Source organism: Salmo salar, chromosome 07, assembly GCF_965601325.2.
Source record: "Salmo salar chromosome 07, fSalSal1, whole genome shotgun sequence".
Taxonomy (NCBI): Eukaryota; Metazoa; Chordata; class Actinopteri; order Salmoniformes; family Salmonidae; genus Salmo; species Salmo salar.
In genome coordinates, this window is record NC_138297.1 from 13,157,241 (window position 1) to 13,184,502 (window position 27,262).

The following is a 27,262-nucleotide window of genomic DNA, read 5'->3' on the forward strand; positions in this document are numbered from 1 at the left end:
AGAAGAGCACAGTTCAACAGGTCAGTTCCTGAGTGGGTGGGAACAATCTATTACATTGACCTTCTAGCAGACACCAAACAACACAGTAGTCGTCACACAGACCAGTAGGGTAGCTATTCATTCCTCAGTCTTGTTGACCACAGTCAGTCTGGCGATACAGTGAAGGGGCTGTGAGCAGAGTGATGTAATCCAACTCACTTCCATGATTTTACTGTTCTGCGTTGTGACGTAATCCAACTCACTGTTCTGCGTTGTGACGTAATCCAACTCACTGTTCCGCGTTGTGACGTAATCCAACTCACTGTTCTGCATTGTGACGTAATCCAACTCACTGTTCTGCGTTGTGACGTAATCCAACTCACTGTTCCGCGTTGTGACGTAATCCAACTCACTGTTCTGCGTTGTGATGTAATCCAACTCACTGTTCTGCGTTGTGATGTAATCCAACTCACTGTTCTGCGTTGTGACATAATCCAACTCACTCTTCTGCGTTGTGATGTAATCCAACTCACTGTTCCGCATTGTGACGTAATCCAACTCACTGTTCTGCGTTGTGATGTAATCCAACTCACTGTTCCGCGTTGTGACGTAATCCAACTCACTGTTCTGCGTTGTGACGTAATCCAACTCACTGTTCTGCGTTGTGATGTAATCCAACTCACTGTTCTGCGTTGTGATGTAATCCAACTCACTGTTCCGCGTTGTGACGTAATCCAACTCACTGTTCAGCGTTGTGATGTAATCCAACTCACTGTTCTGCTTTGTGACGTAATCCAACTCACTGTTCTGCGTTGTGATGTAATCCAACTCACTGTTCCGCGTTGTGACGTAATCCAACTCACTGTTCAGCGTTGTGATGTAATCCAACTCACTGTTCCGCATTGTGACGTAATCCAACTCACTGTTCTGAGTTGTGATGTAATCCAACTCACTGTTCTGCATTGTGACGTAATCCAACTCACTGTTCTGCGTTGTGATGTAATCCAACTCACTGTTCTGCATTGTGACGTAATCCAACTCACTGTTCTGCGTTGTGACGTAATCCAACTCACTGTTCCGCGTTGTGACGTAATCCAACTCACTGTTCAGCGTTGTGATGTAATCCAACTCACTGTTCCGCGTTGTGATGTAATCCAACTCACTGTTCTGCATTGTGATGTAATCCAACTCACTGTTCCGCGTTGTGATGTAATCCAACTCACTGTTCCGCGTTGTGATGTAATCCAACTCACTGTTCAGCGTTGTGATGTAATCCAACTCACTGTTCAGCGTTGTGATGTAATCCAACTCACTGCTCTGCGTTGTGATGTAATCCAACTCCCTGTTCGGGTTGTGACGTAATCGAGAGAGAAACAAAGAGAAACAACATGTGACAATAGTAGAGACTTTGGCCTCCTTTATCACACCTTTACAAACAGACTACATTTACATGTCCAAGATAACACAGCCATCATGACATCATTATTTCAATTTAGTCACAGCGTTGTACAGGGGAAAGTCCATATCTCTATGTCTGATTACCTTTGGGTTAAAAAAATAAATACGTTTGAAGTTGAAACTACATGTGAAAAGCCCTCCCTTCTAACCCTGGGGTATAATCATTAGGGGCGGCAGGTAGCCTAGTGGTTAGCATGGTGGGCCAGTAACTGAAAGGTTGCTGGATCGAATCCCCGAGCTGACCTGGTAAAAATCTGTCGTTCTGCCCCTGAACAACCCACTGTTTCTAGGCTGTCATTGTAAATAAGAATTTGTTCTTAACTGACTTGCCTAGTTAAAATAAAGGTTAAATAAAAATGAGGCCATGTAGGTAACTTTTCACGTGTAGTTGTGAGCAGCTTGTCAAAACCATTTGGCTTCATAATGACTGCGATAGTTCACAGCAGTGACAGGCCAAAGAGGTTGTGCGTAATGTCTGAGTGAGATGTTTTGTTATTTGGGATATGGCTACAGTATGCTAGAATCTCAAGGGTGAGGAGGGGCATGTTCACACAGATGGCATCAGATGGCAATCCTCGAAAGGACAAAACTGTTGTGCATATTTATGTATAATTTGTGCTTAGTTTAGGTTTAGGGTTCGGTTAAGGGTTAGGGTGAGTGTGGTTAAAATTGCATTTGTGTTGAGAAAGCGCCACATTGACCAAGGCAAGGGTACTGTGGGTACTGTGTGAGGAGAGGGCATGCTATGACAATCTCATTTGAAACCTTAGATGAGATGCATTGATTATCGATTATGATATATCATGAACCGGTATGGATTTTTACAATATAACAATATTTTGATACAGATCTAAATTAAAAGTTCAATAAAATTGACTACTTCATTGTCACCTAGTTTGGTTGAGTGTATAACCATCAGAAGGGAGAAAACCCATTACAGGCACTTAGAATTCATTTGTTGCCATTCTAGTTTCATGCACTAGTCACAAAACATATTTAACCCTTTTATTACTCACAAACATAAAATACTGTCAAATACCATCAAAAAAAATGTTAATATTGTGATATGATACTGTATCCTAGCCATATTGCCCAGCCCTGGGTACAGGATGTCAATGACAAACATCTCAATGCTCTCTAAGTCATACGAATGAATCAAAACATTTGGAACTCAAGTTTATTTCATGTCCCGAGGTATTGTCGTTGTTCTCAATGCACTTGATGACCTCAGTGACCGATAGGCAACAGCTCCCTATTGGCCTAGAATGGATTAACACAGATCTGGCATCTGTGGGGACTCGCGGTGATGGACGGATCCCTGTGGAGCATTCTTATAAGAGGGTCACATGATGAGGAACGGGACGGAGCACAGTGGCACCCCTTCCAGCACACACAGTGGGATTGCTTGCTTTTCTATGGGTGTCAGTGAGGACCTCTGAAGACAAACAGAGCAGAATGAAACATCATTCATATCGAAGGGGCCAGAAGAAACACAACTACTTAGGGGCTTGAGATTGTTGTGAATGTATACATTAAACCAGCGCATGCCTGTACATATTTAGGGAACGTATTTGAATTGGGCCTTGTCAATTGGCATTAAATTGTACATTTATATAATAGTAAATTGTATTGCACTGAAATCAGGAGTCGACTGTCTTATGGCAGACCGCAGGGTTTTCTGCCTTCCTGTGTATTTGAGAGTATGTGTTTATGCATCAGGAACCAGGTACACCTCAGCAAGCCATAGCTTGAATACAAAAAAGAATGTGGAAGGGTGAGTTAGCGTGTGCATTTCTTCCTTAATGCCCTGAGGTACGGTTTTAAAATACACCCTGTCTGCTAGGTAGGAGACGTGCTAAGCAAGTCCATGTGCAACAGCAACAATTGAATCATTTCCGACTATACATATACCATCATTTGGTTATGTTGAAATGCTCTTGTTTTTAACAAAATCATGCCATTTAGGTGAGGTACTAAGGAGGTAATTATCACCTAGTCTAATTTTACTCTTACATAATAGTTAATTAAATATGAATACCTACATGTCATTGATTGTTTATAAAGGCTGGGGTGCTAAAAGAGAGAGGGAAGAAAGAGGTGGAGAGAAGAGATAATACAACACGCTAAATGAAAGAGAGAAACTTCAAACCATTAAAACCACTTCACCCACAGCAGTTAGGACAGCAGCACAACTAATGGATTTGTGGGGAGGAGGGATCTTTCTCCAGAGACCTTTCAAGGGGACGTCGGGATTGGTTGACTGTAGTCATAATGACGAGAAGCTCGGGTCTCCCATTGGTCATTTGAGAGTGGCAGTCATTTTAAATGCTGTGGATGGATTAGTGTCACTTAAACGTGTCACATAAACATGTGCATGGATACAAGCCACCTGCAGCTTGTCTGCCGGAACCAACACTTACTGTAAATAGAGTAGGACCTGTGATGTCATAATATAAACACACCTATGACATAATGGCAAGGATTGCTCTTTATTTAGGGTGATACATGTGATGGCCTGGACAAAACCTTCATTAAAACCCAACAACAAATGATGCGAACGGGTTGGTTCACACGTCAAGCAGGTCAGCTGACGATAACGATGTTTGCCCGGGGAAACCCGACAAATATGCATGAAATGAGAGAGAGCAAGAAGAACAAGAACATGCAGTGATGTGAGGGTGTTGAAAGTGAGACATTGATTTAGACATCATGGGTCTGGGACATGTTGGCTGTTGCCGTTTTGCTACTGAGTCTTCAGAGGAGATACTATCGGGCCTCCAGGATTATAAGGGATCTTTAAACTATGCCATCTATTTTACAAATTGTCTCCCAATTACTATTGAATTACTGTAGTGACAGGGGGGAAAACATTTCAATGTATGTTTTATTTTTAAATACATAGGAACAATTATAGTATTCTCCTTCAACAGGAATATTCTAAAATGTGTGGGTACATATTATTTAATTTTTGTACTGGGTGGATCAGCTTTAACATTGCAAATAGACTGTGTCTTCTATCAATGTCATTATGGTGGCTCAATAATGTAGTAGTTTGATTGGTACAAGTTTGCTCTTGTAACGAACGGCAGATTGTGATTCAAGCGATCAGGACAGTACATACATACAACACTTCTCTTTCACTGCAGGGCAGGGGGAGAGAAAAATCTGTTCATCGATGCAGAAAAGCCACAACTTCCTCATCGATTAGCCTCATTGACCCCTTGTACAGTCAATATCTAATGAGGTTGCCATGAGCAGCACCGCAGATATTACGATGAGCGAGATGCAAGACTTTGCTCTCACACAGTCACACACAGTATCTGTGCATGTGCACAGGTTTGCTTTACGCTGTTACAGTGTGGTAGGTACGGCCCAAAACAGCTGAGAAGTTTAGTCTTGCGCTTCAATGCTCTTTGTTGTTGGGGAAATTGACCCACTATGCTGTTTACTTTGTGCACCTACGTCATATCGCTGAATCTACCTTTAAGACCTTGGTCATCAATAAGATAATTACCCCTCTAACACAACAGGTTGGCAGTGTGAGTTAACCTCTAACACAGCAGGTTGGCAGTGTGAGTTAACCCTCTAACACAGCAGGTTGGCAGTGTGAGTTACCCCTCTAACACAGCAGGTTGGCAGTGTGAGTTAACCCTCTAACACAGCAAGTTGGCAGTGTGAGTTAACCCTCTAACACAGCAGGTTGGCAGTGTGAGTTAACCCTCTAACACAGCAGGTTGGCAGTGTGAGTTAACCCTCTAACACAGCAGGTTGGCAGTGTGAGTTACCCCTCTAACACAGCAGGTTGGCAGTGTGAGTTACCCCTCTAACACAGCAGGTTGGCACTGTGAGTTAACCCTCTATCACAGCAGGTTGGCAGTGTGAGTTAACCCTCTAACACAGCAGATTGGCAGTGCGAGTTACCCCTCTAACACAGCAGGTTGGCAGTGTGAGTTAACCCTCTAACACAGCAAGTTGGCAGTGTGAGTTAACCCTCTAACACAGCAGGTTGGCAGTGTGAGTTACCCCTCTAACACAGCAGATTGGCAGTGTGAGTTAACCCTCTAACACAGCAGGTTGGCAGTGTGAGTTAACCCTCTAACACAGCAGGTTGGCAGTGTGAGTTACCCCTCTAACACAGCAGGTTGGCAGTGTGAGTTAACCCTCTAACACAGCAGGTTGGCAGTGTGAGTTAACCTCTAACACAGCAGGTTGGCAGTGTGAATTAACCCTCTAACACAGCAGGTTGTCAGTGTGAGTTACCCCTCTAACACAGCAGATTGGCAGTGTGAGTTACCCCTCTAACACAGCAGGTTGGCACTGTGAGTTAACCCTCTATCACAGCAGGTTGGCAGTGTGAGTTAACCCTCTAACACAGCAGATTGGCAGTGTGAGTTACCCCTCTAACACAGCAGGTTGGCAGTGTGAGTTAACCCTCTAACACAGCAGGTTGGCAGTGTGAGTTACCCCTCTAACACAGCAGGTTGGCAGTGTGAGTTAACCCTCTAACACAGCAGGTTGGCAGTGTGAGTTAACCCTCTAACACAGCAGATTGGCACTGTGAGTTACCCCTCTAACACAGCAGGTTGGCAGTGTGAGTTAACCTCTAACACAGCAGGTGTAGCAGTATGAGGCAGTGACCTGTGGGATAACAGGCCTGTCATCACCTCATTCCCAAAGATCATGACCCTGGGGGTCAGAGAGCAGATGAAGTGTACGACAGAATGGATCCAGCTACCCAAGCATGAAACAGTGGATAGTGTGTGTGTGTGTGTGTGTGTGTGTGTGTGTGTGTGTGTGTGTGTGTGTGTGTGTGTGTGTGTGTGTGTGTGTGTGTGTGTGTGTGTGTGTGTGTGTGTGTGTGTGTGTGTGTGTGTGTGTGTGTGTGTGTGTGTTGGGGAGGGGTATGCTATGTCTTACACCTGCCAATCCTCCACCCCACAGCAGAACAGTAACAGATGTGAAGAATCTCTGGAGTATAGGCAGTATATGTCCATTTGACTATAAGCTTAGCTTTATTACTGGGTTGGAGAAAGTACTCTAGTCACAGTTGGAGCAATAAATTAGTCATAATGTTGAATATGATTCAGAATGAGAATATCATTTTATACAAAAAAATGAGCTGAACCCAATCATTTATGGGTGGAGACAGCAGGATATGGATGAACATTTCGGCCAAGTTTTAATATAAAATGGCAAAAATAAATTAAAAAAAACTAATATGAGAATGAAATTTGCAACATAATGACTTTGTTTTCAGCATGTCTGGTTTACAGAGAAATAGGCTACTACAAACTATTAAGCACACCTACTTTAAATGTTAAAGCAATTAAGTTGGACCCATAACCGATTAGACTGGTTAGAATACCATCTTAAACAAAACAAACTTTTACAAATACAAACAAAAGCAGTGGATTGGATTTGGCCTGTTGGATATTGGCTTATTTCTGGTTTACAAGAATTTAACCTCACATTTTGAGAGACTATTTGGCCATCTGATGCAATCGTGAGCGGATGAATAAATTCTAATAGTAGTAGGGCGGTAGAGATTCGCCTTGTTGCCTGGAGACGAGTGACAGAGCTCGCCCACAGCTAGAACAACGAGCCAGATATTTCACCGGATGTATAAATGTGAAGCATCCGGTTGGCGTTTCTATTCAATACCAAATATGGTGATGAGAGGAAGCCAAGTGGCCGGCAGTGGGAGAAGATGGAGCGAAATGGACGTTGGCCGATATTCTGCTAATTTTCTCATTGATGAAATATTTGATATCCATACAGTTTTCTGTAAACAAAACTAGAATATGAAGAGAGAAAAAAAACAGAGTGGACTACGTTTTGTAGACTTTGCCCTTTGCCAAAGTTTCTAAAAATTGCTTTGTTTAGGAGTGCAAGGGCGAATTGAGTTAATGCACACTCGTAGGCGTTCCCTAACGGAAATGTGCAAATAAATGCTAAAATGCGCCAATAGGATCTCACTAACTGGTGCTTGGCTCTGCCCACCTTGCTTGTTCTGCCCTCTGATTAATTTGCTCGCATTGGAAATGTTTATTTATTTTAATTTCACCTTTATTTAAGTTACACATGGAATAAACAAACGTACAGTCAATAACACAATAAAAAAATAATGTGCTCCCGAGTGGCACAGTGGTCTAAGGCACTGCATCTCAGTGCTAGAGGCTTCACTACAGACCCTGGTTCGATTCCAAGCTGTATCACAACTGTTAAGGTTTGGCCGGGGTAGGCCATTATTGTAAATAAGAATTTGTTCTTAACTGGCTTGCCTAGTTAATACAAATAAAATAAAACGACACGCTCTGGTCTATCTTGGTTCATTTGTGAAAATCAGCTCGCCAGCCTGTAGTCATAAAAACCGGAAATTAGTTACCTCTGGTTTGTTCAGCCGTTCCTATGGGGAAATAATTGAGTTTTGGGATACATTTGGGTTAACACAGGTTTAGGAGATTTTTATACATTTTGTTCTATGGGATAATATCAGTCAGTTAACATGACCTTTGTGAATTATGAAGCCTTTATGCGCTTACATAAGTGTTTTATGTGATTACATAAACGTCTCAGAAATCACAAAAAGTGACTAGCTGACGAAGATGATCCCCTAAACCACACCTTATTTTCGACATTTATCCAACCCCCCCTGCAAAAACTAAATACATTTCCCGATAGGCTTTTGTACAACGATCCATGGCAGAGTTAGTGCCTACAAAAAGACGCCATGACTATTGCTCTCTTTTGAAAACAGCGCAGTCGTGCGTTGCGTTTGCCGCTCGGCGTCCATGATATGTGATGCTTCTGCAGAGGATTCCGGAGCTCGAGCTCGGAACGGCAGCGGGAGAGAAGTAAATGCTCCCCCTCTACACTTCAAGTAACGGCAGGTAAGTAAAACAATATTTTGCCGTGTACTTTAATAATATTGTTTACAAAAAAGCGTAATGCAGCGTTTTTTAACTTGCGTTCCTGTTAGCCAGAATTCGTGGCGCATGTTTTTATTTTTTATTTTAAAACGTCTCCGCTCCCGGTTAGGTCAGCCTCCTCTATCGTTTCACAACAACTTTGTCGGAATGTTGTTGTACTTTGCGCTGATTTGATGGGACTTCTCAGTTTCCTTTGTTTCCCCCACCGAATTCCCGAAATTGTATGGATTACGAATGTTTCGTTTTAACTTTAGGGAAATTACTTGCCGTTGATCGGAAAACCGGGTTCTGTAATTCCACCATATTAGTAGCAGTCAGTCAACGGTCACCTGCCCACACGTCTACTGCTAGCTAGTTAACTGCAGAACTGCGTCAGGCTCATACTCACAATGTCATTCAATAATATTTTTTATATTATAGTTTCCCCAGTGTATATATCCTAGGCAGCAGATCAATCATTTATAGGTGTTTTATTACCGGATGTGGACGACTAAGATAATAGTAGTTATCGTCCTAGCTAACGTTAACCTTAGTGCGCTAGCTAACGTTAGCTTCTGTTAGCTGTCGCTATTCCAGTGAAAGGTCGGCACTTGCTGTTAAACAGGCTATGATAACATTTCCTCGTTAATGAAACGTTAATTTCATTTAGTAACCTAATAACTTACAAACGTAACGTTAACTAACACTAGTTGCATTTTCACTGTTTGCCATAACCCTGGCTAGTCGAATGTGTGTGATACTGCTAGCTAGGGTTAGCTATCTAACGTTAGCTAGTGTTGAATATGAAATGGTTAGCTCGTAAAGAGAAGCGATACACCGCTAGCTAGCGGTAGTTGTTGTGCTTATTGACTGACTGTCTCACATTGGCTAATGTGAACGCTGGTTAGTTAGCTAGCTAACTAACGTTATCTATCATGGAGAATAATCCATGACTACCGTTCGTTGGCTAGCCTGCCAGGCAGTTGCCAGTGTCAAGGAAGTTTGCTGAAGCCACCGTAGCGTCTCCTGACATTTGTAAGCTAGCTAACTAGCTAGATTGTTATCTACAGGGACGTATTATTATATGGTGCAAGTCCGACGTTCGACCACATTTTATTTGATCAGCTGTGTTGGCCATAGCAATATGTTGCAAACATTAGCGTGATATTTTCGACAACTATATTGCTGTTATCGTTTGTGTTGAATGCTAACTCTTTCTACTGAGTTTACCAATTTTGTTGCTGGATGAAATATTTGCATGGGAATGCCTACTATGGCCACCTACTGTAAAGCTCCTTATCTCTTGCCCTTTTGATGCCTATAACGGGTAACCCATAACACGCCTCTGTTATTGAGTGACAAGAAGGCCAACCTATCATATCGGTTCAGCTTCCATTTGCTCTTCGTCATTCCCCGGGCTAATCCACTATCAGGCCACAAACGAGTGGTGAGAGGCAGTGTGTATGCTGCCATATGAAACAGATGCATTTGACAGTGGCTGGGCTTCCTTTGAGTGCCTGACTGCATAACAAGGCTACTGAAATGTTTAGATCTTCATTTATTTTTATTGAACCTTTTATTTAAATAGGCAAGTCAGTTAATAAGAACAAATTCTTATTTACAGGCCTGCCAAAAGGCCTCCTGCAGGGATGAGGGCTGGGATTAAAGACACAAATAAATATAGGACAAAACACACATGACAAGAGACAACACTACGTAAAGAGAGACCTAATACAACATAGTATGGCAGATTATAATTTGATATCAATGAATATGCTTGACCAGTTTGCTTTCCTGCCGTACAAATTAAATCACTTCTCCCAGTATACTGTTAGTATAGGATTTATTATCATTTCAAAGGGTGTTAGGTCATTCTTTATAACTTGGTGCTGTTGTGGTTTTACATGCTTAACAGTTGTGGGGGTGATCACTGTCATGTGAGAGACTTTCTCTGTGGCCAGAACTCTGGCTGGTGTTGAATACAGATGAATTGCCTTGATCATAGGGTTAAAGTCAGCCTGGCCTGAGTCACTCCACAGTGGGACCTGTTCCACAACATCTCACCTTAACCACCCTGTTTGACATCAATGTTCCTAGCAGACGCCCTTACATAGGAAGACTCGCATAGCGTGCATGTTATGCATATTACTCACACACACATCGTGGAATTCGCTTACTCATTGACTAGCCTAAAATCAAGATGCATTAGAACCTTTGACCCTTGGGTCAGGAGTATAACCTAGGTGTAAATTCCTTGCTTTAAGTTTACTCAGCAGATTATTCAGTAGACCTGACTGACTGCCCTTAAGTGTGATGGTAGGAGGCCATATGGGAGCTTAAAAAGCTCACACCCATTACAGGATGCCCATAATGTAACTCATTTAGGTTCTTGTCATTCCCTAGGTTGCTGTCTGCATGGGTTAAGAGTGCGGGCTCTCTTAGGAGCCTATTAACAAGCTGGTGTCTGAGACCAGGACTATCAACAGCCATTAAAAACCATCCGTGGGGACAGACAGGCTGTAGATCTACTCTTGGGCAGGGTGGGGGCGGAGGCAGCCCATAGTAACCAAGAAATCATTTGCTTTGGTTCATTACAAGGTGTTCACTTCAGCACACCCTCATGTCGATTTATAATCCTCATTATTCCTATGAATACTATTTTCTGTTTGGCTTAACATTCTTTTAAATGAATGGGGTCTCAATGCAACTCAAGTCACCTCGGTCAGATTTTTGAAATCAGATTGAACAAGGTCAACAAGCCGTATTATGCTAATTTTATCAGCTGTGTCGCAAGGAATTGCTTTGTGTTCTTTGTCATTCTTCTAAGCCTAGGGCTTACAGTGTACAAAACTTTAGGAACCCCTGGTCTTTCCATGACATAGACTGACCAGGTGAAAACTGTTATCCCTTATTGATGTCACTTGTTAAATCTACTTCAATCAGTGTAGATGAAGGGGAGTAGACAGGTTAAAGAAGGATTTTAAGCCTTGAGACAATTGAGACATGGATTATGCATGTGTGCCATTCAGAGGGTGGCTGGGCAAGACAAAAGATTTAGGTGGCTTTGAACGGGGTTCTTCACACTCAACAGTTTCCCCTGTGTATCAAAAATAGTCCACCACCCAAAGGACATCCAGCCAACTTGACACAACTGTGAAGCATGGGCCAGCATCCTTGTGGTATGCTTTTGACACCTCCATCCATTCCCCGACGAATTGAGGCTGTTCTGGGGGCAAAAGGGGTGCAACTCAATTATGTTACTAATGTTTTGTACACTCCGTATATCATGGTGTAGAAAAATAGGCCTACCTTGTATCATTTAAATGCATCACAGAGATGTGACACAAGTCTGTTTACTATCTTTCAGGTTGTGCCGGTGAAGTAAGCCGTAGCCCAGCATGAGCCCCTCTGACTGAGACGCAAACACTTCTAGTGTTTTGCCAAACTGCTGATAGCTTTCATCAGTTAAAGCCATGCCTGACGAGTGAAGTTACCTATTTGCTCACAGAAAAAAACCCAGCACCCTACATGTCTCTCCATGTAGCTTCCTCCCTGTGCATCCTGCTGGAGTAACTCCACCCCCCCACCCCTTCCAGATAGGCTCTACTGCCCTGTCCCCTCTCCACACCACCGCCCCTCCATATCCGACTGTCACAATGCCGCTCCACCTCAGAATGGCCAACACCTAAAGATTCCCATGCGTCCAGTGAGCGACGAGTCGGACGGTCCTGCTCCTCTTGAAAGCTTCTCGTGCCCCCTAACCCCAGTGGGCCCCCTGCCTGCCGCAGAGATGTCCCTGCTTCACTCGCTGGGCCCAGTGCAGAGCTGGCTGGGCCAGGAGCTGGAGAAGTGCGGGATCGATGCCATGATCTACACCCGCTACGTCCTCAGCCTGCTCCTGCATGATAATTACGACCTGCAGGATCAGGTAGGTGTCCAGCAGTACGGACATGATGGTATCTAGTTCCCCCACCTAGTTAAGCATACACCTAGTCAATGAAGAAGAGGCTCTGTTTACTAATGATTTGAGTCAGTTTGTTTTGTGGTTTAAGCGAACCTAATGATTAAATCCACCTATTTTATTTCTTGCTCTTTCAATATTTTAAAACATGCGTTTCTATATTCTGTGTAGACGAGCTGTCCGGTTAAATAACTGATGTGGATGTTATGTGTGCAGGAGAATGACATCTTGTTGGGCTGGGAGAAGGGAACTGGGAAGAAATGGGCCAAGTGTAAGAAGAAAGGAGGAGGGACAGATCTGAGTCTGGAGGAGATAAAGAAACAAGCCGCTGTGCAATGCCTGCGTTCAGCATCTGATGAAGTAAGTGCCTGTTCCACCCTGGTGTAGCAACAAATTGGTTCTCTTCACCCTGTTTTTGTGCGCGCATGTGCTCTTCTCCCAGCATTGCTCATGCGCTCTTTGAAACTTGAGTGTTCAGGAGCAGAACATAGACTGATAGTTGGTACAGCAGTTCAGTGGTTCTTTTTAAATACACCAGCCTGTAAGCTACAAAGCTGAACATGTTGAATCAATGAAGAAAGCAGGAACCATGTATGTGTGTAAATTGTTTAATGATCCGTGTCTGTCAGGAATTTATTACTGTAATTCTGCGCCTTTGCCTGTTGAACTTCAGTCATGCATATATTAATTGCATAAATCATGGTGAACGATCATTGCATAAAGCAAATTCCCTGTGAGGGGTACACCATTGAACAACCGCCACTATCATCATGTCATACTTGGCATTGGCCAGGCTCATTTTGTGATCACTCTCTTGGATTTTTCACAGTCCATGTGATATAATGAGAGTTTACTGGCAAAAGGTTGAATTGCTTTCAGTAGAGGAAAGAATTGTGACACAGTGAGACTCCATTTCCTCTCACACTTTAAAACACAGTATTGAGATTATATTATGGGTGACCTTGCAGAGGTGTCCTTACATCTACGTTCACAGTTTAATAAGCCTGCATTATATTCTTTCTGTGCTGTTTTATTAATAAAAAAAAAAAGCAAAATCTGAATGTATTTGCTGCTGTTTTTCGTTACTGGTCGGTTCGTTTGGCAGTAGTATAGTATCGGAGGTAGCCAGTAGTGGAGAGGGAGCGTGAGGGTGTGTTGGGGGAAGGGTCTGCAAGGCTGAGTGAGCTGCTCTCTAGGTACTGGACTCTGCAGTCCATTTTTTTTTAAATGTATTTTTTTAACCAGCACACACTGCACGGGATTGCAGCATAGAAAGCAGAGAGTGCGTTGCCTGTCAGCTGACCGGCGTTAGCACAATGATGCAAGAAGATACACACGGCCAGGGTAGAAACTTGGGTCGGCATGGTAAGGAATGTTACTTTCTGTTAGAGTGTGTGAGTTAAAAAGATTTGGACTAGTTCGACCCTGTTTATTGTGGTGGCTATTTCTGTCCTCACTAAATGCTGTTGCTTTTCTGACGGTGCCTATTGCCTACTGGTCTGTTGACATGGCTGTCTTTTTAAATAGACCGGCTCGTTGCAGGCCTTGTTTACAGAAAACACATTACTTCATCTTTGTTGACAGAGTAGGATATTGGTGGGTATAAGGAAGAAGTGGGTGACTGAGAGATCCTATGTTGGCTGATGCCTGATGTTTTGTAAGTGTTTAGATGGAAAGACAGGAGGTGGTTGTTTTGGCTCTGCTTAGTCATTTCTCCCTCATAGCTAAATTGAACAGTCATGTTACAGGAGGTCTGGCCTCTGACAGTCAGCTGGTTTGTCTTTTGTCAGGCCCATGTTAATACCCTCTAGTCAGTGTTATAAAGTTGCCTTCAAAAAAATTGTTCCAACCCTCAAGTGTTTAGGCAAAAAGGCACGATATAACATGATCAATATACCAGGTTAAGGGCTGTTCTTATCTGCAACGCAGAGTGCCTGGAGACAGCCCTTAGCTGTGGTATATTGGCCATATACCAGAAACCCCCGAGGTGCCTTATTGCTATTATAAACTGGTTACCAAAGTAATTAGAGCAGTAAAAATAAATGTTTTGTCATACCTGTGGTATACCATGGCTGTCAGCTAATCAGCATTCAGGGCTCAAATCATCTGTTTTTATAATGTTGGATACATCCAATCACTTCATGAATGGTCTGAAAGAAGCAAATGTTTTATTGGGGTTCATTTGATTATTCTGTTTAGATTCTCTTCAATGGATTCTTTGCTAGATTCATTCTTAGATGTTACCGTTCTCCCTTCTTTTCCCCCCAAAGAACTCTGGAATTGAGAGCCTGGTTGAGGAGCTTTGCTCCAAACTCAAGGACATCCAAAACAAACAAAAAGGTTTGCATCTTGGGTTTATACTTTTTCTGCCATTTTTATAACAAACTAGTGAATATGCATGCCTTATCATATTAATTATCTCTTCACAGAAGAAAAACAGCTCAAGAAATCTGATGGATCTCAGTCTCCTGAAGGAGTTGAGTCCCCTTCCTCAAAGGACCAGGTTGAAATGTAAGTTTTACCCAAAACCGCAATAATACTGCATACATAATAATGTCCTGACCAGCTGGCACAACTATTCATATTTGATTTTTGTTGTATGCCCATTCAAATATGTGGTAATTAATTGTCTGCTTTGTTGTATTTTATGTATTGATCTTAATTGACAACGTTTTCTCATTGTTGCAGGTATTATGAAGCCTTTCCTCTTTTGTCAGAGAAATCTGTTTGTTTCCAAGAGATCATGACGGTGTGGAACAAGGCTAAAGCCATTGCTTACTCCGGTTCATCGTCTTCCGCGGCCCCGCAGACCAGCACCGACACCTCCTCCCCAAAAGATTGCAACAGTGATGGTGAGGCTGCTAAGGAGAAAACCCCTGAGGCATGCAGCACTACCACTAACCCAACCAGCCAGAGAACCCAGCAGCGACGCAGCAAGAAGGAGAAAGGGAAACGATTCCATGGTGGCGCAACAGCAGAGGACCGAGCCTCCGTCCATGGCAAGAAGCAGGTGAGGCACAGGTCAGAGGGCAAGTATCGCCCTCGCTCCTGGTCCTCTGGTTCTAGTGAGGCTGGCTCGAGCTCCAGCGGGAACCAGGGCGACTCCAAGACTTCCAGCAGCAAGGCGGGCAGGATCAGGCACAAGTCCAAGGAGGTGTTCAGTAGGAGTAAGAGGGGGTGCCACAGTGGACAAGTGAAGCTGGCTCTGAAGGCCATCGACAAAGAGGAACGGCGGAATGCTGGAGGCAGCAGCAGCAGTGCCACTGGAGGCCCTGTGAGGCAAACACAACTCTACAAAAAGGGGAAAAGACCGCTGAAGGAAATTCGAAAAGATCCAGGCTGGTGGGAAGAAAAGGAGTCTGGAGCAGAGGCCAGCAACAAGGAGTACATGGAGGAGCCCCTGTGGTACACAGAGCCAATCACAGAGTATTTAGTACCTTTCAGTAGCAGAAGGAGCAAACTGGAAACAAAGTACCGGAGCAAGGTGGACTCTCCAGACGACTCAACTATGTCCACCGACTTTGGAAGGCTGTCTGAGAGAATGCAAGGCATCTGCATTGCCAACACAAGCTTCCAGAGGGCGTATCTGGCAGCAGGCACCTTTGTAGACGGGCACTTTGTTGAGGTGCCAGGTGACGCAGATGAGGAGGCTACCGAACTCAATGGGACCTCAAGCTGCCCTCCGCCTGAGGATAGTAGAGAGTTAGATGACGAGTATCTGTCCGAATTCACTCACTTCTATGAAGTCGATATTTATCAATCCATATTGGATCCTAGTGCCTCAGACTTGGTACAAGAGAGTCGAATCTTGAGCATGATTCGACAGAAGAGTGAAGAGCAAAGAGACTTTGAGGCAGAATGTTGTTTAGTGTTAGATGGCCTTGAGCTGCAAGGGGAAAGTGCAATAAGGGTGGGCTGTCTGGATGCTTTGGGAGATGATGGGTTCTTCATGCAGGATTTGGAATATATGGCTCAGGTCTGGGCATGTTATTCATCCTCCAGTTCTGAAGATCTAGATGGAGAAAGCTTTGCAGGGGACTCTCCCGTTCAGCTCTCCCCTGCTTTGGACGGCGTTCCATTCACCATCGGCACGCTGCCTGGAAACCTGGAGGAGCCTCATCTCCCAGAAGCCACCAGTGAAGCTCCTCGTCTGAACTCCTCCTGCTTGTCTCTTTTTGAGCTGCAGTACGATAGCCCAACTCTTCCTTTTCTCACTGTTGGTCATGAAAACAACACAGATTCAAGTAGCTGTCTAGATCCACATTGTAACAAGCAGTCTCGTTTGTTAATATGGACCAAAAATAGTGCCTTTGATGAAACTGAACACTGTTCAAACCTTTCAACGCGAACCTGCAGTCCATGGTCGCATTCAGAAGAGACGCGTTCAGACAATGAGCAAATAAACGTTCAAACAGAGGAGTCTGCTCTAATTGGCAATGAAGAGATTAATTGTATAATCCCTCCCATCTCTGGTACATACCTAGAGGAAGAAATCCTGGACTTTTTACAAGAAAACAATGGTCACCAGTGCGAGGAAGCCAATGTAGGCACAGTGTCCAATCCGACCATCGCAAAGAAATCTAAATTGGAGTCCATTTGTGGAATAGCGTTAGAACGGGACGAGAGCAAGCAGTATGACGCTGGCTTGTTTTCAGATGACTCAAACCAACAGAGTGACAACTACAGCTCAGGGATAATAAAGGACATTTGGACAGCTATCGGAGATGGGGATCTCGTACTATCACTAGGAGAAGAGAACCCAGACGAGGGCTTGTTTTCCCAGGAGTCGAGCAGCTACCACTGCGGCTGTCTCGACTTGCAGACAAAGGAAGTTGGTCCCATCCAAGGGCCTCCGAAGGCAGTGCAGCGCTCGGAGTACCACCTGTGGGAAGAAGGCAAGAATGAAGAGCAGGCCCTCCTGGATAAAAACCAGCTCTCAAAGATGAATGCTTCCGGGGATTACATGACGCCGTCCAAGCCCTGGGACGTGAACCCTGAGAAGGACAACACGTCGTTCATCCTGGGAGGTGTGTACGGAGAGCTGAAGACGTTCAGCAGTGACCAGGACTGGGCCGTGGTGCCGCCAGGCGATGCAAGAGGCAGCCTTCTACAGTGTGCCACTGCCGCTGCCTCGTCCTCTGGCTCAGACGTGGTAACCATTGCTGGTACAGACCGTGTGTTCATGAACACAGGCAGCTGTTTTGCCTCCAGCCACAAGCCCCTCTGGAGGCCCCTGGTCTCCTTCGGGCAGAGTGACCAGGCTACTAAAGGAGGTGAGGATGGATTGAATAAGGGATTTTCTTTTATCTTCCATGAAGATTTACTCGGATCCTGTGCAGGCTTCCGTGGTGAGGAGCCGGGGATCGACTACCCGTTTGCGTCCTTTGATCTGAACAATCCGTTCTCTCAAGTCCTCCAGGTAGAGTGCTCCTTCGAGCCTGAGGACATGGCTTCGTTCAGCCCGGGGTTCAAGCCAAAATCTATATTGTGCTCGGACTCAGAGAATGAAGCTTTCCACCCACGGCTATACGGCATCAACCGGACCACCCAGTACAGGGCCATCCGCATCTCCCCCAGGACTCACTTCCGACCCATATCAGCCTCGGAGCTGTCGCCCGGCGGAGGGAGTGAGTCGGAGGTTGAGTCTGAGAAAGAAGAGATGAGTGTTCCCATCCTGGCCCCACCGGATGTCTCCGACGACCCTCAGGCCGACCTCAAACCGCTTGAGGAGGATGCAGAAAACGAGGGCCCATGCTACGGGAAGTCAGAACTGGAATCTGGGAAATTCCTGCCCAGGTTAAAGAAGTCTGGCATGGAGAAGAGTGCCCAGACCTCACTGGATTCTCAGGAGGGCTCCAGCACCCTCCTGCCAATCGCTGAGCAAGGGACTTGCTTGGACTGCGAAGCAGCGAGCGGACAGATGGATGTCCCAGTCGGCAAGATTCAGGAGGAAGAATCTTGCAGAGAAAATGAAACCTGTAAATGTGCAGCAGCTGGTCAGAGTCCCACATATGGGAAAACCTATGACTTTGTTGAAGATTTGCATGAGGTAAGAATGTTATAGGAATGTCTAGGTGGGTTGGATCAGAAGTTACTCTACCTTTTTGACTATGAAACTGTTTTCCCTCCATTAGACTAATACCTTCCATTTTTTTTAAACTCATTTATAGTTCCCTCTATTAAATATTAGTGGACAGGGACTAACTGGCATCCAGCAAGATGAGTGCTGGTGGCAGAACACAATCTGTTCCCCCCTTTTCCCTGGACCTCAGTGTACAGGTAAGATCAAAGTTATATTAAATCTATATAGCTTTGGCCTATGGCTAAAATGACTTCAGAAGTATTGGTTTAATATACAGCTGGAAACTTTTTGAATTTTGTTTGTTCTCGACATGCAGATGGGTCTTGATTTGGTCATATATCTTTTTATATATAACCAAGTCTACTTAGTTTTAAACTGAATTACAAATATTTAATCGTCTTAGTCACAACTCTGCAGCATTCAGTCAGCACAGTCATTCCTATAAGTGTCAGCTGTTCAGATTGCTTTAGAACAGGGTACCCCCCTGGTGCAAGTAAAAAAAAAAAAAAATGTTGCCCTAGCACTACACAACTGAATCAAACCAACTCATTGAGCTTTGTATATTTGATTCAGCTGTGTAGGGCTAGGGCAAAAACCAGAAGGTTCACCCAGGGAGGGGCCTCAGGACTGAGTTTAGGATAACAATGCTTTAGAATAAATGCTAACGCCATAGAGCCGCCGCCCCCCCATGCTCTATCTCTCTCCCTCTCATACATGCTCTGACCCAGCCTGTAGGGGTGTTCCCTTTCCTTTGAGAAATGCTGGTCTGTATACTGCCCTACGTGCCAGTGACACGATCTTGAAACAGTTTCCAGTTAACACACATTTTAATCAGTAATCAAATACAAACTGTTTTGTTTTGAACTCAGGATAAATGAACACATGCCCTGTTTACCAACTCGTGTTTCTCAGCCACTGTTTTTATTCTCGCAGGGAGCAGCAACATCTGAGAAGTCCAGGTCTGTGGCAAGGAAGCCTATCGTCAGGAAGATATGACCTCTTCTCCTTTGACTGCACCTCTTCTTGCAAAGATATGGGGGGGGGCCCTCGCAACTTGGAAAACAATAGGCTTCTGGACAGAGGAACCTTTCCTCCACATCCCACCCTTAACTCTGCTGATTTTCATTTTACTAACTTGAGTCTTGTGTAATCAACAACAACAACAAAAAGGCCGCAAGTAGGAAAAACTGGAATATGTTCTACATGTCTTCATGTGATGCCATATCTGAAGACTTATGCATTTTAGATTTGGTTTTAGTTGATTCTTCCAGACATAATTCCATCTTAATTAAAGAGTCAGTTAGATATTAGGGACAGTCTTGTGTTTTTTCCCTCCATCGGTTGTTCTCAATGGGTTTTATTTTTTTGCTTTTGACCTAGGATACTGGTAGTTATGGTTTCCGATTGGTTGAGCATGTGCCTGTCCTACTAGTCTCACTCCTTCTTTTCTAGTGTAACTGCTGCAATTTCCTTCATCTGACTGGGATGCCTCTCTTCATAACGTAGTATGAAAGCACTGCGTTTGCATCCCTTTTTCTTAATCCCTATCATTTAGAAAGTGTGGAGATTTTTGAGTAGCATTGGGTGCCTTTTCTGACTGAAATGTGTGCACCTTGCCTCTCAAATCTGTATCAAGACCCCCCCCCCCCCCCCTCAAGAAGTGTGCAAAGTTGCTCTAAATGAGTGATTTCTGATGATTGTCAGTTTGTCAGAACCGTAGTAGACACAGTAGAAATGGTTTGTAAAGTATAAATCAACCCCCCCCCAAAAAATCTATGTTAAATGTACAAAACTGCTGTTCAATGCAAAAAGCAAGAAGAGAAAAAAAAGCATGGTTGAGCTCAATTTGGGGTGTAATGGCCCTTTACAAAAATATTTAATTATAGCCATTTCTACAGAGGCACCGATTTGCTGCAATTGAAAGGTTTTTTTTGTGAACTCCATAGTCCAAACAATTGGTGCTATGAATATGTTGACAGTTCTGTAGCAGTTTCGATATTGTGGCTGTGTAATGTAGATCCTGTAGTTTTTGTTTGTCGCGGCAGAGTGGAAGAATCGGTTGATCTTTTGGAGAAAATAATCGTGATTTGATGGTCCTCGCTTTGACTTGGTTTTTATTTTAAAGAAGAGTTAAGTTTTTAAGAACTTTTAACTAGTAAGTTAACTGGCCTGTAATAACAATGGAAATAAATAGTTATTTGATTTAAATCTTGTTATCAGATTGACAGTCTATTACAGATAATATAGTGTCAGTGTTCATCCTACTGTAAGATCTACAGCAGAAGCAGGATTTTAAAGGCAATGTATTTCTACCCAGACACTACTTAACTTAAAAGAGCGTAATATAAAACATTCACGGAAAAGGTGATCAACCAAAAATAACAAAATTCCACCTTACAACTTTTTTTTATCCTTTTCAAGTATCCAGAAATGTCTCACTTTTGTGAGTACGTGTCTGCATTGAACACGTCTAGATGTTGGTTTAAATGACATTGTGTTCGAATTTTATCAAAAGAAATGTAAAACACATTCACAAGAATGCAAATACATTTGTGCCCCACAACCCCTCGTAGTAGACGTGCACAAACTAAGTTTAATCAGAGGCCCGACGATGTTTGAGTGATTGTTTCTGTCGCCTGTGCATTGACTATTAAATCCTGAGTTAACACACATGTTTAGACGAAATGCATTTTGATTTCTATGTGCGTTGTGTATCTTTATCACTGCAGTGGTTTATTTCGGTTTTTGGTTCTCTCCTTCCACTTCAAAATATTTGTTTTCGTCCTCAGAAAACCGAGGAATTGAAGCACAGTTACCATCCCTCCATGTTCTCTTGTGACGCATCCGCTGTGCAGTCCAAAATATGTCCGCCAACAATGTGTGCATACTGGTTCTAATGCACTGTCACAGGGCACAGGGTCTCCATTGTGAGCACAGTCATTGAGCCTAAGTTTTTTTTTTTTTTTATTATTATTATTCATCGACCTCTTAATGGACAGTCGTATCTTGAGTTGGTTTGGAAAATGGAAAAGTCAAATAACAATCCATTTCAATATGCCAGGCCTCAGTCTGCCCCATAATTGTGGTGTTTGTTCTTCACTTGTGTTCAACCAATCAAAACTTGAATGAAAGACTGCTCTGAAAAATGTCAGGCTACTTTCAATTGTATTTTATTTAGACAGTTATCAGTCACTCAGGAATACTTAAATACTAAATGTTTTTTCAAAGTAGGTGGAAAACACTTAATTCTGTGGCAGTGCATCAGTACTTTCATTCAAGCATTAATTTATTACTGAAACTTTATTTGAGGAAAAACTAAATAGGCTTTTATTAATCCCAAGCTTCCTACAAAGTTAATTGTACAGCACATAGTTTTAGAGCTGAGCCCGACCGAGCCGTTTTGAGATTGCCTAAGCAATTTGAGGGACCTTTTCTTGGTCCTCGGTCATATGCAATCTTGGCGCATGCAAACTTTTAAACATTCAAGTGGAGGAAAGTCACTGTTTATTTAGCATGACTTATTTTTCAGTATGGGAGAGCTGAGAAAATAAAGATTGAACTGTTATGGAGTGTCTTTACAAATAAGAGCAGCATGTCAACACCACACTCCATCGAAGTTAAATAAAACCGGTTTTGTATATGACAATAAGTACAGGCCAGGGTAAAGCAGTGACTTATTTTTTTTATTTCATTTTTACTTTGTGTGTAGATGTGAGAGACCGAGTCACAGCCCCTACATGGGAGTTTGAAGGAAATGCATTCATTTGTTTTTCTGTTTATATATTGAGGGAAAGTTTTGAGAATGCATCGAGAGCGACTATGCATTTTGAAACTACATTGACGAAGTTTAACATTGAGTTTTGATTGGTCTGAAGGACATAGCATATCCGGCACTGAAAACCAGAGTTTTCCTAGTCTTTTCATTCCTGCTAGATGACACCCTCCCATCCCTTTATCCCTCATCCTCAACTCCCATCTGTCTCAAGTGGTTGTATTGTTCTAATTTCATATACACCCTGAGTAAATTATTTTGTTTCGTTGTGGAGTTTCTTAACATCTAATAAAGGAATAAACCAAATCACCCCAGGTTCTGTTCTGGTTTCTTATGTGTTTGCGCCATGTTCACTGTGCGTCAGAGGGCTCTGCCAAGAGTTCAGCGTTTTCAATGGGCATAATACTGAAGTAAGTTGTTGAGAATAACTATCTAGGCCATCAAACACAACTCTGGACCTCAAAGCCAGTTCCCTCTAATCAGAGACTGACTTTAGACTGCAATTATCAGCTGGAACAGAAGCAGCAGGCTCCGGACCTCACAGGGTTAGAGTTGAGTATCCTTATCTAGGGGATTTGATATTGGTGTAAAGACAGACACTTTCTCAAGGAGGCAGTATTCTGCAGAAATGAAAGTCCTTCCTGGTTCCACATTTACAATAGAGGGCTGACCGATACAGTAGTCCCAATGTTACAGCCTTGCTTACTGTATGGTCAAATATATTTAGAAAATGTACATGTTCTTGAATTTATGAACTGAAATAGACACATGATTTGGTCATGAAGTGATGCTGACTCTTAAATTATGGGTATCTGTAAAAGATTAAGTGAATGGAAAACCTATGTTATGGTATTTTCGATTACAGAGTAGCAGCCAACTAATCAAACAATACTCATGCAGAGAACACATCTTAACAAACCTGTTTCATTGTCACCTGGCTTTCTAGTATAATTCTAACAAGAATCATGCGATAAGGTTCCTGGACGAGTTGACCAGGCTACTTTGAAACTCTTGTACTGTTTCATGGATCGATAGGGACATTGGATGGAAACGATTATTTACGCCTTGACGACTGACAGGTGAATCCATCGATGCTGTAGTCTTTCTTGGCTCGATTACATTGCACTCTAGTCGGTGAGTTTATTTTAAAATGGCGGCTGAAGCACCAAGACAGGTATGTTATTACAAAGACTGGATAAACTTGCCTAGTGTATTTATTTAATTTTTACCTATACAAATTGTGTAGTTCTTTAGTACACTGTAACATTTTAACGAAATGATCAACTGTTCCATTTTGCTTGAGTATAGGAAAAGGGAAGCATATAAAACCGACGTATCAAAGAGACTTTGGCAAGTGCGCTAGCGAGTCGGTAGTCAAGTTTATATTTGTGACACTTTTAAGCCACAAAAATGCCACACTCGTACCGCTCGTATTTTGACCTGTTAATGCCGAATGAGATGTTTTGTGTGTGTGCCATTGAGTCTTCTAAAAGCGTACTTAACGGAGACCATTTCCTCTGTGAACGCCAAGCTACGCTGAGAGCGGAGGTGAGGGTGGGTTGCAGCAGCGCATCATCATCATCATCATCATGGACCACCCGAGGAGCCAACAGCAACCAGCCGCGTCGACAGCCCATCTGTAGCATCAACATGGCACATTCCACCGAGGGGACCAAAGACCGGAGAGGAAGCGAAAGTGGTACGTAGGCTGTTGTTGGAATTTGATTTAGGCTGGAAGTGGAGGTTGAGCAACAGGTGGCTGATGTAGCGGGCTATGCAAATGAGTAGCATATTTAATAAATAGGCATTATTATTGCCTATGACACACAATGCTGAACTAGGCAATGACAGTGCAGTTGCAAATGATCTGAAATTCATAATGATTGCCACTTACTGAACAGGATTGTCTAGTCTCTACTCATTACATCTCCATTGATAATGAGATGAAAGAACATTTTGCACTAGGTGTGTTCAGGGTGTGTTGAGGATTCACACTTGTCAAAATGAACAGGCCTAGACTCATTCAGTTTCACTGAGAGATGTTAAGTCTTCAGACTGTCCAGGATTGTCGTCTTCAGTGCAGTCACACTGTCAGTGTTGTGTGTACCAGAGATCCCTGTTTCATGGGTATGTATTATAATTACAGTATTTTGTTCTCTAGTAGATTTGCATAATTTTGCATGGTGACGAGGAAGTGTAGCGTCTAGTCTGTGTATTCTATCTCAAGCATTGTTATTTGTGTAGCCTGGTCATTGATAGTGTTCACATATATGCCATTTAGCAGAAGCTTTTTATCTGAAGTGACTTAGTCATGCGTGCATCCATTTTACGTATGGGTGGTCCCGGGAATCAAACCCACTACCCTGGCATTACAAGTGCCATGCTCTACCAACTGAGCGCCAAAGGATTTTCCTATTCATAAGTATGCAATGTCAATGTCTTACTGTGAAGTTATAACCAACACAGGAAACATGCTCGTACAACTTTCAGGAACTGTCGCAATCATTCACATGCAGGCCACCAGTAGTAGAAATTACCAAAGACATCTGTTCTTGTTTTGTTACTTTTACCCCTTTTTCTCCCCAATTTCGTGGTATCCAATTGGTAGTTAGTCTTGTCTCATTGCTGCAACTACCGTACGGTCTCGGGAGAGGTGAAGGTCGAGCCAAGCAAGCTGCACTGCTTCTTGACACAATGCCCACTTAACCTTGAAGCCAGCCGCACCAATGTGTTGAAGGAAACGCTGTACACCTGGCGACCATGTCAACGTGCACTGCGCCCGGCCCACCACAGGAGTTGCTAGTGCGCGATGGGACGAGGACGTACTTGCCGGCCAAACCCTCCCCTAACCCGGACGCTGGACCAATTGTGCGCCGCCCCATGGGTCTCTCAGTTGTGGTCGGCTGCGACAAAGCCTGGACTCGAACCAAGAATCTCTAGTGCCTTAGACCACTGCGCCACTTGGGAGGCCTCACCAAACACATCTTAAAAAAAAAAAAAAATACATTACAAAAAAAATTACCACCATGAGGAAATGACGAAGAAGTGCAATGTCATTTCAGTTTCTTACCGCTCGACCTCTCGGTGAACGTCCGGCTGGCTAAACAAACCGTTATCGTGATTAATGATGATCAATGTTGTCATGGCAACGGATGCAGATTATTATTATAATTTTTTTGGTCATTTTTTTCTTCTTCTTCTTTCCGGTGGCTGAGGGGTTTGGATAATAAAATAAGCACATGCTTCAGTAGCACAGCAACAACCTGTGTGTGACTCGCATGATAACGTCTGGATCAGGTTATAGCTGCATGGGGACTGTGACTGGGGCTTTAGGTGGGTTTAGTCTGTGGGAAATCACTGTTAAATTGGGTTTTATACATGTACTGAACTAAAATAAACACAATATGCAATCATTTCTAAGATTTTACTGAGTTACAGTTCATATAAGGAAATCAGTCAATTTAAATAATTTCATTAGGTCCTAATCTATGGATTTCACATGACTGGGAAAACAGATATGGGTCTGTTGGTCACAAATACCTTAAAAAAAGAAAAGTAGGGGTGTGGATCAGAAAACCAGTCAGTATCTGGTGTGACAACCATTTGCCTCATGCAGTGTGACACATCTCCTTCACATAGTTTATCAGGCTGTTGATTGTGGAATGTTGTCCCACTCCTCTTCAATGCCTGTGCAAAGTTGCAGGATATTGACGGGAACTGGAACACGCTATCCAACATGTCGATCCAGAGCATCCCAAACATGAGTGACATGTCTGGTGAGTATGCAGGCCATGGAAGAACTGGGACATTTTCAGCTTCCAGGAATTGTGTACAGATAATTGCGACAAATCTCTGGCAACAACACTGGTGGACATTCCTGCAGTCAGCATGCCAATTTCATGCTCCCTCAACTTGAGACATCTGTGGAATTGTGTTGTGTGACAAAACTGCACATTTTAGAGTGGCTTTTTATTGTCCCCAGCACAAGGTGCACCTGTGTAATGATCATGCGGTTTAATCAGCTTTTTGATATTATAAACCTGTCAGGTGGATGGATTATCTTGGCAAAGTAGAAATGCTCACTAACAGGGATGTTAATATGTGTGCTCAACATTTGAAAGGAATAAGCTTTTTGTGTGTATGGAACATTTCTGGGATCTTTTATTTCAGCTCATGAATCATGGGACCAACACTTTACATGTTGCGTTTTAATATTTTTTGTTCAGTATTCTCCCATGTTTTTCCTCTTCTCTGGTAGCACTTGGTGACTATTGCTTTGTGCCAGGGGCAGTGTATCTATCTACACATGCTCTCTTTCCACACACACACACACACACACACACACACACTGGCGGCAGCAGCATAGTATCTCTTTCAGTTCTGCCCAGAGACCTTGAACTCTCCTCTGAACTGAGATATTTTCTCACACAGACAGTTTCCATCAGATCCATCTCCAAGCAGCATGTGGTGCAGCCAGTCGGGAAGCTCCACACACTGACTCGGCAGCACTGGAACTTTGCATGTCTGTGCCTCTTAAAAATCAAATCATTTTATTTGTCACATGTGCCGAATACAACCGGTGTAGACCTTAGAGTGGAATGCTTACTTACAAGCCCTTTCCAATGTAATTGTAGTTTTACTGTGGTCAAGTCAAAGGCTTTCTAGAAGCTTGTGTCAATGCAATACAAGCAAAGCACTGTCAGAACAAATTCACTCACTTACTGTTTTACATTTTTTTGGGTAAATGCAGTTTTTGATTATTTCTAAGACTCCCATTAAATGCGATGATGCATGGGTTTCTGACAGTCTCCCTCCCCAGGGGTCTTCATTTCACCCTTTATTTCCCTCTCCTGGACCTCAACAGTAAGGTCCTTATACCCTTGACTCCCATACGGCCTTAGCCTAATTGCAGGGGCCCAGGCAGGCACACAGTACAGGATGCTCGTTCACGTTTTAGGCTACGTTTGTGGATTCATTTTCAGCCTGGTTACTGACCGGATCCTCTCTCACCTCCCTATACGTTTCTGCTCCATTGTTCCTGTTATCTGATGAGGTGTTGGTGGTGAGGGAGGAGGAGGTGGAGGTGGTGAGGGAGGTGGTGG

At 43.3% G+C, this 27,262-nt stretch overlaps 2 protein-coding genes across 2 annotated transcripts in view; both read left to right on the plus strand.

Moving 5' to 3' along the window:
- The first annotated feature begins 8,120 nt into the window (after positions 1 to 8,120).
- kiaa0232 (KIAA0232 ortholog) lies at positions 8,121 to 22,469 on the plus strand. The gene is made up of 8 exons (XM_014206516.3): positions 8,121 to 8,327; positions 11,713 to 12,273; positions 12,523 to 12,666; positions 14,577 to 14,646; positions 14,736 to 14,817; positions 14,995 to 18,355; positions 18,477 to 18,585; positions 19,322 to 22,469. Exons 2-8 carry the CDS (start codon positions 12,043 to 12,045, stop codon positions 19,336 to 19,338), a joined length of 4,014 nt encoding a protein of 1,337 aa, XP_014061991.1. The 5' UTR covers positions 8,121 to 8,327; positions 11,713 to 12,042; the 3' UTR covers positions 19,339 to 22,469.
- A 772-nt stretch (positions 22,470 to 23,241) lies between these two features.
- The window catches only part of LOC106608549 (TBC1 domain family member 14), a 67,171-nt gene continuing 63,150 nt past the window's right edge, over positions 23,242 to 27,262 (plus strand). The window contains exons 1-2 of the mRNA XM_014206511.3: positions 23,242 to 23,334; positions 23,692 to 23,859. Of these exons, the coding sequence (XP_014061986.1) occupies positions 23,811 to 23,859 (49 nt within the window). The 5' untranslated portion in view covers positions 23,242 to 23,334; positions 23,692 to 23,810. The remainder of the gene's footprint in view (positions 23,335 to 23,691; positions 23,860 to 27,262) is intronic.